General features: G+C 40.2%; 1 protein-coding gene across 1 annotated transcript in view; it reads left to right on the forward strand.

Annotated features, from left to right (window-relative positions):
• Positions 1-15,098, forward strand: part of LRRC1 (leucine rich repeat containing 1) — a 134,260-nt gene that overhangs the window by 71,901 nt on the left and 47,261 nt on the right. Inside the window, exons 3-4 of the mRNA XM_045498554.1 lie at positions 9,893-9,971; positions 14,239-14,328. Of these exons, the coding sequence (XP_045354510.1) occupies positions 9,893-9,971; positions 14,239-14,328 (169 nt within the window). The remainder of the gene's footprint in view (positions 1-9,892; positions 9,972-14,238; positions 14,329-15,098) is intronic.

Raw genomic sequence — 15,098 nt, forward strand, 5'->3', positions numbered from 1 at the left:
ACCCACAGACCGCAGGATCATGACCTGGGCCGAAGTCGGACACTCAACCGACCAAGCCACCCAGGCGCCCCACAACAGTCCTTTTAAAGAAATAAATTTGGCTGGGGTGCCTGGGTGCAGTTATGCATCTGACTCTGGGTTTCAGCTCAGGTCGTGATCTCACAGTTTGTGAGTTCGAGCCCCACATCGGCTCCAAGCTGACAGTGCAGAGCCTGCTTGGGATTCTCTGTCTCCCTTTCTCTCTATCCCCCCCCTCTCTCTCAAAAATAAATAAACATTAAAAAAATCATGTTTAAATAAATAAATTTGGCTTCATGGTCAGGAAACCTTGTCACCTTCTCTCCAACTTCCTTATCTGCCCATTATGAATATGTGTCTCCAACTAGAATATGGCCCCCGCTGCTTTACTTTCGCCTCCTCCTTGTCTGGCTTCTCAACCTTTGTGCTTTGACTTCCCCTCAAACCATTATATATGGTCTCGCAAAGGTGACAGCATAATCCTGGTAGCCAAGTCAACCTTTTCCTTACCTGATCCTTATCACTCTTGGTGACACTCTTTGCTCCCTGACTTCTCAGCTCTTCCCTCTGCCTGTTGGGTGTCCCCTGCCCCCAAACAGGAGGTTCGCTCTTCCTTTCTCCTCAGACTGTGCGTCCACCCCCACCTCTGTGTGGTACCTCAGAACTGCAGACTTGGGTTTCTATCTCCTCTTTCTCTCCATATTCATTTCCTCGGGAATCTCTTATTCCAGCGTGTTTGGAACTCATGGAATCTGACTGTCCAGATCCTTAGCAGTTACTTCACAGTCTTCCTCAGCCCTGAGGCAGATGGACTAGAATTTCAAAGCTCTGCTCTTCTATATGTCAGCAGAGGGATCATGGACAATTTAGTTAATGTTTTCAATCCTGCTTCTTCATCTGCTAATGGGACCACTATCTCAGTATTTGTTGTAAGGATTAGAGATGATGCACACAAAATGCCATTTGCCGCACCTGGTACATAATGGGCCCTAACAGTGGCAGCTCTTCTTATTTGGAGACACACAATCAGGTGATATAGCAGGGATCGGAGGGGAATAGTTCCTCTTTTTCAGAGCAATAACTATCACTTTTCCTGATCTTGATCCTGTCCTCAGCTTTTCTCCCAGTGCCTGACTTGCCACTTGTGGCTAAGGTAGCAATGACAACAACTGGAGGGTGACTGATTTCAAAAGAGGCTTATCTGAGTACCAGGCCATCGGGTAGCAATTTCAAATCTTCGTCTAAAGTAGAAATATTGTGCCAAAAGGCATAAGGTGTCGATATGGTTGAAAAGAAGGCATTGTGTATGTGCGTTTATGTGCACACATGTGCATGCACTGTTGATGCCATGGTGGCCAGCTTGAGCGGAAGTGTCAGCTCAGCACTGGCCAGGGCCAGCCATGGTGCTCATTTTCTCACCAGGTGTTCAGGGAATTCAGTATGTGAGCAAGACGATTAATCTGCTAAGTTAATTCCTCTCTCACAGGAGGAGACAGTGTTGCATAGGAAGAAGATCAAGTTCTTTATGGGTGGGTGGCTCAGTGGGTTAAGTGCCCAACTTCAGCTTAGGTCATGATCTCACAGTTCATAAGTGTGAGCCCTGCATCAGGCTCTTTGCTGTCAGTGCAGAGCCTGCTTCAGATCCTCTGTCCCCCTCTCTTTCTGCCCCTCCCCTGCTTGTGCTCTCTCTCTCTCTCTCTCTCTCTCAAAAATAAATAAACATTTAAAAAACATAAATACTTCAAGTTTTTTGTAATCTTGTATTTTGCTGTTTTGTCATCCTCGTTATTTAACATTGTTAAATATTGCAAGTGCTCATTGTAAAGGTTGATAGTTTCCATGAGAAGCAAAACCCAAGTGGGCTTGCATCACATCTTCTACATTTTCCCTTCGTAGACTAGAGATACAGATGGAACTAAAGTCTAATGGGAAATTGTTCATCTGGAACAAGTTTGAGCAAGTCTTGAATGTCGGTGCAGAGTTTAGGGAAGGTGAACAGTCTCTGATATCCACGTGCATGCTTGTGAATTGTTGGATTCCTGTTAGGTTCGCCTCTGCCCCAATGTCTTTGCACAGCAGTTCATGGGGTGGCTTTCTTTGTGATGGTTCCGTTTGTTTATGCTGCATTAATTTTCGTTTGTTTCTGTCATAGTTTAACATGAGTGATGTGGAATTGAGGTACTGTCCTAAATTCTTAACAGTTCATAAATTACACAATTCTTTGCCTAAGATTGGACACTAATACCCAAGACTTATTTAAAGACTCCGTTCTCTCTCTTTTGACAGAAGTTGTTGATGACATTTTCCCCCTGGTTTCAGTGTTATGTCTGGGGTGAGGGAAGGGCAAGGAAACATGCCCCAGACTCCACAAGTTAATATACAAAGGGACCCACGCTCAAAACCAGTCAGTGCTACTTAAGGAGAGTTGCCTTTTTCTCACCTCTTTTAGTCCTTTCCGTTTGTGTACTTTACCGGGTTATCCTGTATGTTATCTTATTTTACCTCTCAATAGCCCTGGTTGGCAGATGAAGCAGATAAATCCAACAACCCCTTTATGAGGGACTGGAGTCTCAGGGCAGTGGACATTTTTCTATGTGAGGTGAGGATGCTGGCCCTGGGTTCTCTCTTCTGATCCAGCCCCAGTGAGGTGAGTAAGGATGTTTTGTTGAATGCCCACCTATTAAAGACCTACACAATGGTATATTCTAGGGAGGTACTGGAGATCATTGTAGATCTGATCCCTGAACTAGTTACTGGAGGACACATCTAGTGGGAAAACAAGGTTTTGAGTAAATGTTTATAGGTAATTACCTTTGAGCAAAGTGCTTACTCAAAGTACTGGGTACTTGGGAGGCCCAGTCTTTTGGAGGGGATTCAGGGAAGGTTTAATTGAAATTCTGTGACACTGTATTGCCTTTTTGTCAGGAGTGTTGATTAAATTCTTTCTCTGGTAGGAGCTACATTAAGCAAGAAATAATGATGAAACATTTTAATATTATTTACTTAAATGCTACACTTAATTTCAGTACTGTATCATAACCAAAAGTTGCTAAAGATTAACCATATAGCAGAATTCAATTTAAACCTTCTTTATTACTTTGGTATTTTTTGTTGTGTTTTCTTAGAAGTGGTTTATTTGGTTTTGTTTAATCAGAAGAATGAGGTAAGCAAATGTTTAAATCTGTTGTAAGCTATCAGATGGGGTGGTGCCCCTTTCCTCTGGCTCCCGTCTGTTGAGCTTCTGAAGATTCAGAGGCAGCATCACCCTTGGCTTTGTACAAGTAGCACATGGCGGCGGCTGTTGGCGGTAAGGCAGTTGGGTTGTGTTTTGCGGTTTCTCTTGACCTCACACGTTCTTTTTCGAGACAAGGCAAGTGTATGGTGAGCACAGGCTCTGAGGGGTGGAAGGCCTAGGTTCAAAGCCTGATCCTCCTGCTTGCTGGCCCTCACCCCGTTCCTCATTATGAGAATGGAAGTGATAATAGTAACGTTCTGAGTTACCGTGAAGACTTAGAGGAGTTAATTTGTGCAAAGTGCTTAGAATTGGAGCTTAGGATGCTTTTAAGTGGTCGATAAGGCCCAGCCGTGGCTGGTTTTCAATCACACATTTCATAAAGGGTCTTCAGAGTGCAGCCGACCTGGAACCGGGGAGAAGAAACTGCTCTACGCTTGGACTGAATCCAAGCCCCTGACCTTGCTGGCACCTTGTACTAATTAAGCTAACACAGCCACCTTGCTGCGGGGCTAGTAGTGCTGATGCAATAAGTGTAGATGATTGCTTACATAGCTCTTGCCTCATTTTCAAAAGTAAAATTTCAACTTTCCATTTATATCACCGGAAGCTTAAAATGTCATTCTTCGCAATTTTACAGAAAGATTGATAGAATGGGGGTAATAATTGGCTTTCTTTAAACATTCCTAGTCTTCTTCGACTTCCTATGTCCAAATGCTGTCAACATGAATTAGATGATCCTAGAGAACAGCCACGACAATATCTAAGACTTCTGTTTAGCTTAGCATTTCATGGTACTCTCAGTGGAGAGAACCTAGTATTCTAACTTACTAACATCAGATAGGTCTCCAACCCAGGAGGAAAAGAGATGCTATTTATATAGAACAAGAAATGCCAGTGAGTAATTGGTTTATCCAGAAAGAACTTGTGTATGTATGGGGGCTATGGTCAAAACAGGCTGTCTATGCGCAATCCTCCATGAAAAGAAATGCCTTGGAAGTTTGTAAACTCACATATACATAGAAGGAAACCGAGTCGTCCCTCAGGCTAATCTATCTCCATCACAAGAGGATGGTGTTAGCTTTTCTGGAAAGGGTGTGACCCACCACGAGGGTTCTGGGCATGTGGGAAGAGAGCCCTGATTCCTCAAGGAAGAAGGTGGACTAGGTCTCTGTATTTGCAGGGGTGAGGGAAGTGGGGGAAGTAGACTCTCAGCTTGATGCATTAAAAATGGATGTCCAGAAATGAACACGAGTATCAGGGAGGGCAGGGGGTGTCTTTTTACAATCAGTTTCAATAATCTCTGTAGGGAAAGCTGTATTCTGTCCCAGAAGCCCTGGGGCTAATGGTGCCAGGATTGTTGTCTCCCTGGAGGTGTTGAAAGTATTTTGTACTGACAGAGTTTAAGGTTAATTATCCATTTCCTGTATACAGGCGGTAGTAATGGTCACATTGGTAAACTACTGTTTAGATATTTTTGTTTTTTAAGTACACTTACATCTCACTAATTTGAAGCAATTCTGATTCAGAAATAATGATGGCTTAGAGTGGTTCCAAATTAAAGGTTATCTTAAGAAAGTAGTAGGGAAAAGATTACTTAATTTTAAAATTATTCTCATTTTTTAAATACCAAATTTTATGCTTTTATTCTGAGACATGTATGAGACAAAAACCAGTTTGAATTAATGAAAAATATGATTATTATTTTTTTTTTGTTTCACTCTATATTGAAACAAAACTAAGCTGAAGATTGGCAAGTAGAAGTTTTGAGGTACATTCCTTAATGAGTAGATGAAAATCTCATTAATTATTTCTAATATTTTTATGTAAATAGATATTTCTTTAGGGGTTAATCGTTACTGCTTCTCAGATAGTTAAAACAACCACAAAAGCCCTCTAAATCCTCTCATCTTTACTAATAATGCTACCCTTCTTCAGAATTTTTGGCCTTGAATGGAAACCAGTGGTCCTCTCTCCTGATCTGTTAAATATTAATGAAAGAGGTCAGAGTGCCATGTGCTTTTATTCATGCTACTCTGCTTTATCCTTAGATAGCCCTAAGCTGGAGGTGATTATCCCCTTTTTATAGAAGAGGGAACCCCTTGTCTACCAAAGTAATTGTAAATAGCTCAACCTAGCATTTGGTAATCTGCTATCAAAAGATAGCAGTCTTCTCTCCAGATACTCCCATATTGATATCCTGAAGTTCAGGCATATCTGTCTTTTCCCAGGGCTTACCCTGTCCTCACTGCATTCAGTGTCCCATTTGTACTTGGTTTCTCCTCTGCTCTTATGTATTTTGTTCAAAGCGTGAGTGTCCTTTGTCTAATTTTCTCTTTTCTTTATTAAACTTAATGAGGCACTGAAGGTATGATGTGCTAGCATTAATTAAAAAAGATGTCTGTTGGTGATCCATTTTACAGATAAGGAAATTAAGGCACAGGTAAGTTAAGTAGTTTGTCTGAGGGCACAAGCCTAGTAAATGTGGAAAACTGGTGCAGATTGTTCTTATGTCTCTTTAGATTTGATGGAGGACAAAGTGGATACAGGGAGAGACCATTTAAGAGGATATTATAGTCATCTAGATGATTTGGGCCTGATCTAAGTTGATAATAATAGGAGTGGGAAGAAAAAGATGGCTAAGGAAAATAATTAGAGAATATGAGAAAGATTTGGAAATTGAATGTAGGAATTGGTATGGGGGAAAAAATTCAAATTAGTTTTTTAATGAGGTTGGTGGTCAGCCTGGGTTTCATTGAAAAGGTGCTATTTATATACTTTTTTCCTATGTTTTTTCTCACACCTCATATTTGTCCTGAGTAAGACATTTAAGAATCAGTTAAAGGGGATTTCAGCTGGGAATAACCCGTAAGCTTTATACTCCCTCTTGTCAGAGATCTGGGACTAAGCAATTTTCTTAGTGGTAAAATGAAGGTAATCCTGACCTTATGGGGATATTTCATGACTCAAGTGAGAGTGCAGAGACTTATTCATTAGCTTCTCATTCACTCATTTGGCACCTGTGTCAAAGCTTAAGCTCATTTCTGTGTCAGCTTTAGGGGAACAGCGACAGACGAGACCAACAATATCTTTGTTTCCAGTGAACTTAGAGTTTAATAAGGGAGATTGACTGTCACCAGTTAGTTAAAACTGTAACAGATCTCACAAAGGTGAAGCCTGAGGAAACTGAGAGTGGGGGAATCCTCATCTTGGGACTCATGGAACATGGCCCTGAGGATATGACATTTTAGCTGGGTATGTAAGGATAAGTAGATGTTTTCTTTAGTTTTCTAAACTTTAGTTTTCTTTAGTTTTCTTTAGTTTTTTATTCTTATATTTTTAGTAACCTGTAGCAAACTGGTACTCAGGACTCTTCACACCACACCATTGCCTTCCTTGCCTATACCTCCTTCCTTCCTTCCTTCCTTCCTTCCTTCCTTCCTTCCTTCCTTTCTTTCTTTCTTTCTTTTTCTTTTTTTTTTTCCAAGCAAATACATTTCTTTTTCTTCCAAGTTCAGAATGTGCACATGATGGAAAGAAATGGTCTTGGGAGTCAGGAGACCTGTGTTCTGTTTGCCGATTTGCTACTTCTCCTGTGTATGCAAGCAGGTTATCCTAAGGAGCGAATGCCTTCCTATGAGCCAGACCTCTCTCTGTCAGCTTTGTGTGGACTGAGTCCAGCTGTATTCTCTGGCAATTGTTTTTGTTACTCTCAGATCTCCAGATTCTAGCTCAGTCCTGATCAGAGTTTCTCTCAGCCGCTTTTCATGTGTTTCCTTGATAGGCCATCTTCCCAAGCTTCAGGTCTGAAGAGTGTTAAAAACTTGTATCTAATGGACATACATTTTTCTCTTGCTCTGTTTCTATGCTTTTTTTTTTTTTTTTTTTTTTTGTCTTGGATAGAGCAGCAAGCTGCTGTAAAGTTTGTATTCATGTGTCTGGCTTGATCTTCTTCGGCACTTGTGAGGTAACTAGTATGGCATGTGCACCTCTTTCCTCAGTCTTATAAAAACTGGTCACCAAGACCTGAAGTAGTGGCATAAAAGGGACTGTCATGGACTGCACAGGACAACCGGCATCTTTCAGACCAAGGAAAGCCATGGTGTGTCATTTCCTCGCTTGCCTGGAAAGCAGTGCTTACTTTGTAATGGATGTTCATTCATTCTTAAGCACAACAGTTCTGTGATCCCAGCATGGGAGGGTCAAACAGTGAGGTAGTCCTGTATGATGAGGAAGTCATTTCATCTCTCTGAGCCTTAGTGTCCATTTTGTACAATGGAAATGAAAATAATTTATTTTGAGATGAAATAATGTATGTAGAAGGGCCTTCCAATGTATTTGTACCTTAGGGCCCACAAATATTTGTGTATTTTAAAAATCCGTTCCAGGGGCATCTGGGTGGCTTAGTCAGTTAAGCATCAGACTCTTGATCTCAGCGCCAGTCTTGATCTCCCAGTGTAAATTCAAGCCTCACATTGGGTTCCACACTGGGTGTGAAGCCTACTTTAAAAAAAAAATTCTAAAAATCCATTCCAGACTCAACTGTGTGTGTATGTGTATATGTATGTATAGCTATTATATTTATGAAACTGGGATCAGAGTGTTTGCTCTTTACTACCTCATATGACCGTACAAGGCAGAGAATAGTGTGACGAGAATGTTACCACAAACTTAAATGATTTTGGCTTTTAAATTTGAACGAAAAGCTTTTATGGAGCTTCTGATTACTTTGTGGTTGCTGGAGCAGGGCATCCTTTTTTCCCCCCTGATTTCTCCCTTCCCTCTGCCACCCCTAGTTTAGAAACAGTAGGTATGTTTTGGCTCAGCTTGCATTTGTAGAACTAGTAGAAGAAACCTCATGGGACCAGGAGAACATTTTCTGTTTAGTCCTTCTTCATATTAGTATGTCCAAAATAAATGTATTCTTGAAATCAAATGCTATGAAATAAACCTTTAAAGCCCTAAAAGCTATAACCCCACATTTCATGCCAAGAGAAAGAGGAATTTTAACAATTTTTGGTCATTTTAAATTCATAATATTTAGTAGCCAGTAAACATAGGGAAAAATATTCAGCCTCATTAGTAATAAAAGCAATATAAAACAAAATGTTGCCAGACTATTTTTACTAATAATACTGGCAGTTTTGAAAGTGTAAGAGAAAGAAAGGAGGAGGAGAGATGTTGAATGGGACACCTTGTGCAGGGTGATGGAAGTATAAATAGATATAACTTGGCCTCCTCTGAGGCAATTTAATAGTACTTATCAAGGACTGTACGGTTGTTAATGCCTTCCATGCAGTAATCACAATTCTGGGAGCTTAGCCTAAGGAAATAATCAGAAATGGATATAAATATAAATATAACATCAGGAACTTGGAAACAACCTAAATGTCCAACAATAAGAGATTGATTAAATGAAGTCTGAAAATGTATGCAGTGGGTTTTCTGCCATGAAAAATGCAAACTGTTTGGACAAATAAAGACAGGAAAGATTTTGTAAAATGTTCAGTGGAAAAAACCAAATCAGCATGAACTTATAGTTTTTTGAAATATAACATGTTTATACACACGGCGTGTTTGCATGTATATGAGGACAATGGAAAAAAAGACATCAGAGTAAAACATTATCTCTGGGTGATGGAAATGGTGGTGGTTTTTGTTTTCTTTGGACTTTTTTGAATTTTCCAGATGGTTACACTTATAATCAGAAGGAGAAAGTCCATAATTTAAAAATGCATACTCTAGAATGCAGTGTACTGATACAACTATGTGAACATGTAAGAAAAAAAAGCTGAATGGGAATTATGACAGAATGCCATCAATGACTTTTGATAGGGTGATGGGACTTGGTGGTGGTGGTGTTTGTTTTTTTCCAGTTTCATTGAGAAATAATTGACAATCATCACTGTATAAGTTGAAGGTGTGCAGCATGATGGTTTGATTTACCTATATCGTGAAATAATTACCACATTAGATTCAGCTAACATCCATCATCTCATATAGTTACAGTAAAAAGAAAAAAAAGAAAGGAAAAAAAATCTTCTACTTGTGATGAAAACTCATAGGATTTACTCCTTTACCAATTTTTAAATACATTATAGAGTAGTGTTAGCTGTAGTCACCATCTTGTACTTACATCCCTACTACTTATCTTTCTTATAAGTGGAAGTCTGTACCTTTGACCACCTTCATCCAATTTTTCTCCTTCCCTCACCCATTCCCTCTTGTAACCACAAGCCTGACCTCTTTTTTTGTGTGGTGTTTTTAGTTTCGTTTTTAAGATTCCACATATAAGTGAGTTCATACATTGTTTTGTTTTGTTTTTTTCCTGACATATTTAACTTAGCATAATGCCTTCAAGGTCCATCCATGTATGTTATTTGTTTTTAATATTTTTTTCTTTAATGTGCTTCTACTCAGAGTATGTATCTTCCATTAGGAAAGCAAGTTTTTTTTCTTTTCTTTTTTTTTTTTAAGGAAAGCAAGTTTAAATAATTGTAGAAAAATACTTTAGAAATCCATGCCACATTTGAATAGAGATAGTACTTACTAGATATTCTTTTGTCACTGGGGTCCGTCTTGAGGATGGTGAAAACTATTAACAACGGTGGTAAATGACAGATGTTTTCTTTGCTCCTACAGATATTCCTGAAATTCCAGAAAGCATCGCATTCTGTAAAGCACTACAGATAGCTGACTTCAGCGGAAATCCACTGACGAGGTAACCTTTCTGCTTGCTTTTCTGTATGTAGTACTAAGGATATCCTTTTTGGGAACCAAGCCATGAATACAACCTGGTTACCCATTGTGTAGGTACCTAGATGGATGGCTGTCTTTATCAAGGATGATTGACCTTCGTAGAGATTTATTTATAAATAGCACTGTGCAATGAAGGGCACACTGTGCTATTGATGGAACATTGAAAGGATATTGGTAGGGGGTCAGGGGAGGCATAGTGGGTGGACAAAAGAGGAGTGAGAAGTGCATTTCTCAAGCAGTATGAAGCATTGGAGTAGTTCATAAATCCTCTATTGCTTATGTTGTCTTGTAGGATGAGACTGAGTTCTGAATTCCCAGAGAGCTTCCCCTATAGTTATCCAAGGAGAAGTCCTAATAAGGGATATTTTTTCCACCCCAGTAATGAAACATATTACTATCTTAGCTTTCCTCTAATTCTCCCTTTAAAACAAACAAACAACTCTGCCAACACCATTATTTCCTTACTTTAGCGATAGCTGTGAGGATTTCTTTGGGTTTATTCCTCTAAGTAAAGCCACCTTATCACTGTTTTACTACCGATTCCAGCCTTGTCCGTTCTGGTATGATGCAGCACATTGCCTGGGCACAGCTGAGCCACCCTCCTTGTGGCTCCTAGCTCAGTCATGAGGCCACTGATAACTGGCTTCCAGGTTCCTGTGTTGCCAGGTTAGCTGAATTGTTGCCTACCTGGCAATTCAGAGATGGTCCTTAGGAAAAGTTCCAGATGTGTCTCTAGGCCAGGTAGGTTCATATCTAAGATTTCTAAACTCTGTTAGCAACCTCAAGAGAGAGGTACTTTTCCCTCTTCCCTTCTGTTTGTTCTTTTTTTTTTAAGCATATAGGAAAATTGAGATGAGATTAAAATTTGGGATACATATTGCCCATATGAAAATTACTTGGGTCTTCTTGGGTATGGAGTGCTGGAGAATGCCCATTTAGTGTTGCTTTTGCCATTTCTGCTATTTTTAAGAAGTAAATGTTTTATTTTTAAAAATTTTTAATGTTTATTTTTGAGAGAGCGCACGCGTGCGAGCGCTTCAAGCCAGCAAGTGGGGAAGGGGCAGAGAGAGAGGGAGGCACAGAATCCGAAGCAGGCTCCAGGCTCTGAGCTGTCAGCACAGAGCCGGACATGGGTCTCGAACCCACAAACCATGAGATCATGATCTGAGCCAAAATTGGATGCTTAACCAACTCTAGGCACCCTGAAGTCAATGTGTTTTACAAAATACTTTTGGGACGCCTGGGTGGCTCAGTCGGTTAAGCGTCCGACTTTAGCACAGGTCATGATCTCATGGTTTGTGAGTTTGAGCCCCGCATCGGGCTCTGTGTGACAGCCTATAGCCTGGAGCCTGCTTCGGATTCTGTGTCTACCCCTCTCTCTGCTCCTCCCCTGTTTATGCTCTGTTGCTCTCTCAAAAATAAATAAACATTAAAAAAAATTCTTTTTTATTTTTGTCTTTTGAATTTCAGTGACTATATTACTAATAACATCTATTTTTATGAAAAATAGTAAACGTAGTAAGCTCTAACTCATCTCTGTCCTCAAGTCTTGTCTTCTTTCTTAACCATGGTCCACACAATTGTCCCTCTTCTTCAAACCTTTCTGGAGCTCCCTGTTTCTATATGATAAAGTGGCGTCTCCTCCAGGTGCTATGCAGTCTTCCCTGCCCTGTATCTGACCTTGGCCTATCTTTCCATGTTCATTGCTTTCGGTTGCCCGTGTCAGACGTCATGCTCTGCTGTTACAGAGTGCTCATAGGTTATTTATTTCACTCTCCTCTTTTTGCACTCCTGTAAGGTGTACACGGTGGGGGCGTGGGCATTACACTTCTTTGGGAAGTCTTTTCTTACTCTGCACAGTCCCCTCCTCTGGCCTTCCGTTATGCTCTGAGCATACCCTTTTCCTAACACTTTAAATTTATATATTTTATTTTATTAAAAAAATTTTTTTAACGTTTATTTATTTTTGAGAGACAGAGGGAGACAGAGCACGAGTAGGGGAGGGGCAGAGAGAGAGGGAGACACAGAATCTGAAGCAGGCTCCAGGCTCTGAGCTGTCAGCACAGAGCCCGGTGTAGGGCTCTAACCCACGAACCGTGAGATCATGACCTGGGCTGAAACCAAGAGTCATTCTCTTAACTGACTGAGCCACCCAGGCACCCCCTTGAAATTTACATTTGAGTTATCACCTTGACCAAGACTCCCCAATTAGACTGAGAAAGTTTACTTGTATTCTTCTATTATTGTTTTATCTCCAGCCCTACCTTAGTTTCTGGAATGGAATAAGCAGTTTCTAAATGGCTGTTGAACTGAACTAAGCTGTTTATCCGTAAGGCAGCTTGTAGGGTTAGGCAGCTGGGAAATACTATTATGCTGCCTTGGAGGACTTTTTTTTTTTTTTTTTTTTTTTTGCCATTCAATTGCTTAATCCCCTTTTCTACCTCTTTAGTTTTCCTTTTCTAATGTCTGCTGACACACGGCTTTACCATTCTCTCAAAACTCTCCGACCAGAACACACCCACCCTGTAGGAGGCTTTACTCCGTTTTTCTCCTGGCCTCATATTTGGGAGGTTTCTTAAAGTAAAGTCTTTTTGATTTGGCAGGTGTACTCCTTTAAGAATTAAGACAACTTATCTGTGAGTTGAAAGGACCTTAAAAATGATTTGGGTTGACCCGCTTATGCTATGGCTGAAGAAACTGAGGCTGAAAGAGACTGAATGACCTTTTGAGATGACGCAGCCTCTGAGTGGCAGCTCCAGCTAGACTTCCTTTCTCCTAGCCTGCCGTCCACGCTTCCTCCCCACACAGTGGCTTGGCTCTTAACGTGAACAGCTCATAAAAAAGGAAATCAGCTATTTCAAAATACCTTTTCCTTATATTTAAGAGCATTTTAGCTACTTTTAAAATTGTAAAATGATACGTACTTTACGGTAGAAACTCAGGCAGCAGGTAAGTTGCATCTTTTTAAATATGAATAAAAAATCTTACCTCTCTTACACTGTGAAAGAGGTTTCAACTTTGTAGAAAGTGTTTCAGTGATAATGGACTATAACTCTCATCTTGCAGGGCCTGGATTTGTTTTTGAAGTTTGGAATTACCTATATTATATGTGAAATAGTACCATAGAATTTGCTTATTATTTTTTAAATTTTACTAATTTTTATTTACTTATTTTTTAAAATTTATTTAGAGAAAGAGAGAGAGCAAGGGTGGGGGATAGGGCCAGAAGGGGGTGGGGGGAGAGGGGGAGAGAGAGAGAGAGAGAGAGAGAGAGAGAGAGAGAGAGAGAGAATCTTAAATAGGTTCCATGCTCAGCTTGGGGCTCAGTCCTACCACCATTGCTTGGATCATGACCTGAGCCAAAATCAAGGGTTGGACACTCAACCGACTGAGCCACCCAGCCACCCAGGTGCCCCTAGAGTTTTCTTTTTAAAAAAGGAACCTAGAAAGAGGAATGAAATGAAAGATTCTAATGTAGAGACTATCACTAAAGCAAGAAGCCCCCCTCCTCGTTCCTACCTGAAACAATGAATTCTATGTTCTATTGTCTGTATTAGCAGATTTATGTATAAGGACCTTTGGCATTTTAGAAGCAATGAGATCTTTTTAACCCTATTTTTTTTTTCCTCCCTAACTGGAGGTAACCATAGAAATACTGAAAGTAAACTTTCTTTGCAAGTTTTTAAATACTTTTATTTTGAAAACCTCACTCTTCAGTAGCATTTAAGGGAAGTATAAAGAATGTCCTTTTGTGTAGAACATAGTGAAGCATAATAATTATCTCAAGTGATTGGCATCTTAAATCAAGTTAAAAGAAAATTATTAAGAAAGTAGCAATTGCTGTCAATTGATCAGTTCTAAGTAATCCATAGCTTTGCTCTGGCTATTATAATCTACAGAAAAAAAGCCATTATTAAGCTGCTGTCCTGTGTTTTATTATAATCTTCTGGGCTAAATTAGTGTTAGAGCTTGCGTATCTTTCCTGGGTTAATTATTCCTGGATCACCCCATGAAGTATTTTTCATGCCTCTGTACTTCTCGGTAAACTGAGTCTTGGCTTCTTTCCTTATCGATGTCTTCTATATAGGAAGACCAGGCAAATATGCCACTTAAAATGTAATTTTAAGTTATTTCAATGAGAATATGGGAGAAATCATTATATTTGTGTCTGGCGTACACTCTATATGCACTTTTCTTTTTCAATTAACATTTTGTTGTTGCTGTTTCAGATTGCCAGAAAGCTTTCCTGAATTACAGAATTTGACATGTCTCTCTGTAAATGACATCTCCCTGCAGTCCCTGCCTGAAAATATCGGCAAGTAAGTGTTTATGTGAGGACAGGAGAGTGTTTTCATCATCCACCCCAGTCTCTTTCTCTTTTACGGCTCTTATCTTTCTATTCCGAAAGCCTTTTACCCAATCTTTAATCTCATCCTCAAGAAAGATCATAGCGAGATTCCGGTGTTTTTGCTTTCAGTTGACCCTAAATCCCAGTGGTCAAAAGGGGTAATACTACTGTGAAAAACCTAAATTTATTTGGACATGTCCTTCAAACTGATGGATTCCAGAGTAGTTAACTTAAGCGAACAAAGTAGCACTGGTCATGTAGGTAGTTAATAAATCCTGTTGGCAGCTACGACTCTCAGTACTTTGATCAAACATTTACGGAGTAGGTACCCTGAACAACGGCTGCGTCTGCCAGTGTCTGTGCACCTCAGATCTGAGAATAGCGAGTAGGAGTGGTGTCTTTGGAGAGCAGGCGTGGAATGGGGAGAGGGACATGGGATGGGATGGGCACACTTCCATGGTGCCAGCTTAGAGGCTGGGGAGGACAGCCATGGCCAGAAATAAAATCCTTTGAAGAAAATGTGTGCGGGCAATTAAATGTTCTCTTACACATTCTCACAGATGAATTAATTGAATTAGCAGATCTTTTCCATACCTCCAGGACATACAGTGGGTTAAATCAGGCTGACAGCTCATGCTTTACCACTTAAAACAAAAGTGCAACGTGGCCGGCCGAAGCTAGTGGACCAGTTTTCCCTAGTGTCATAAAAGGTTTTCCTTGTGTTCACATGTCCTACCTGAG

This window comes from Leopardus geoffroyi, chromosome B2, assembly GCF_018350155.1.
Source record: "Leopardus geoffroyi isolate Oge1 chromosome B2, O.geoffroyi_Oge1_pat1.0, whole genome shotgun sequence".
In the NCBI taxonomy this organism is placed as follows: Eukaryota; Metazoa; Chordata; class Mammalia; order Carnivora; family Felidae; genus Leopardus; species Leopardus geoffroyi.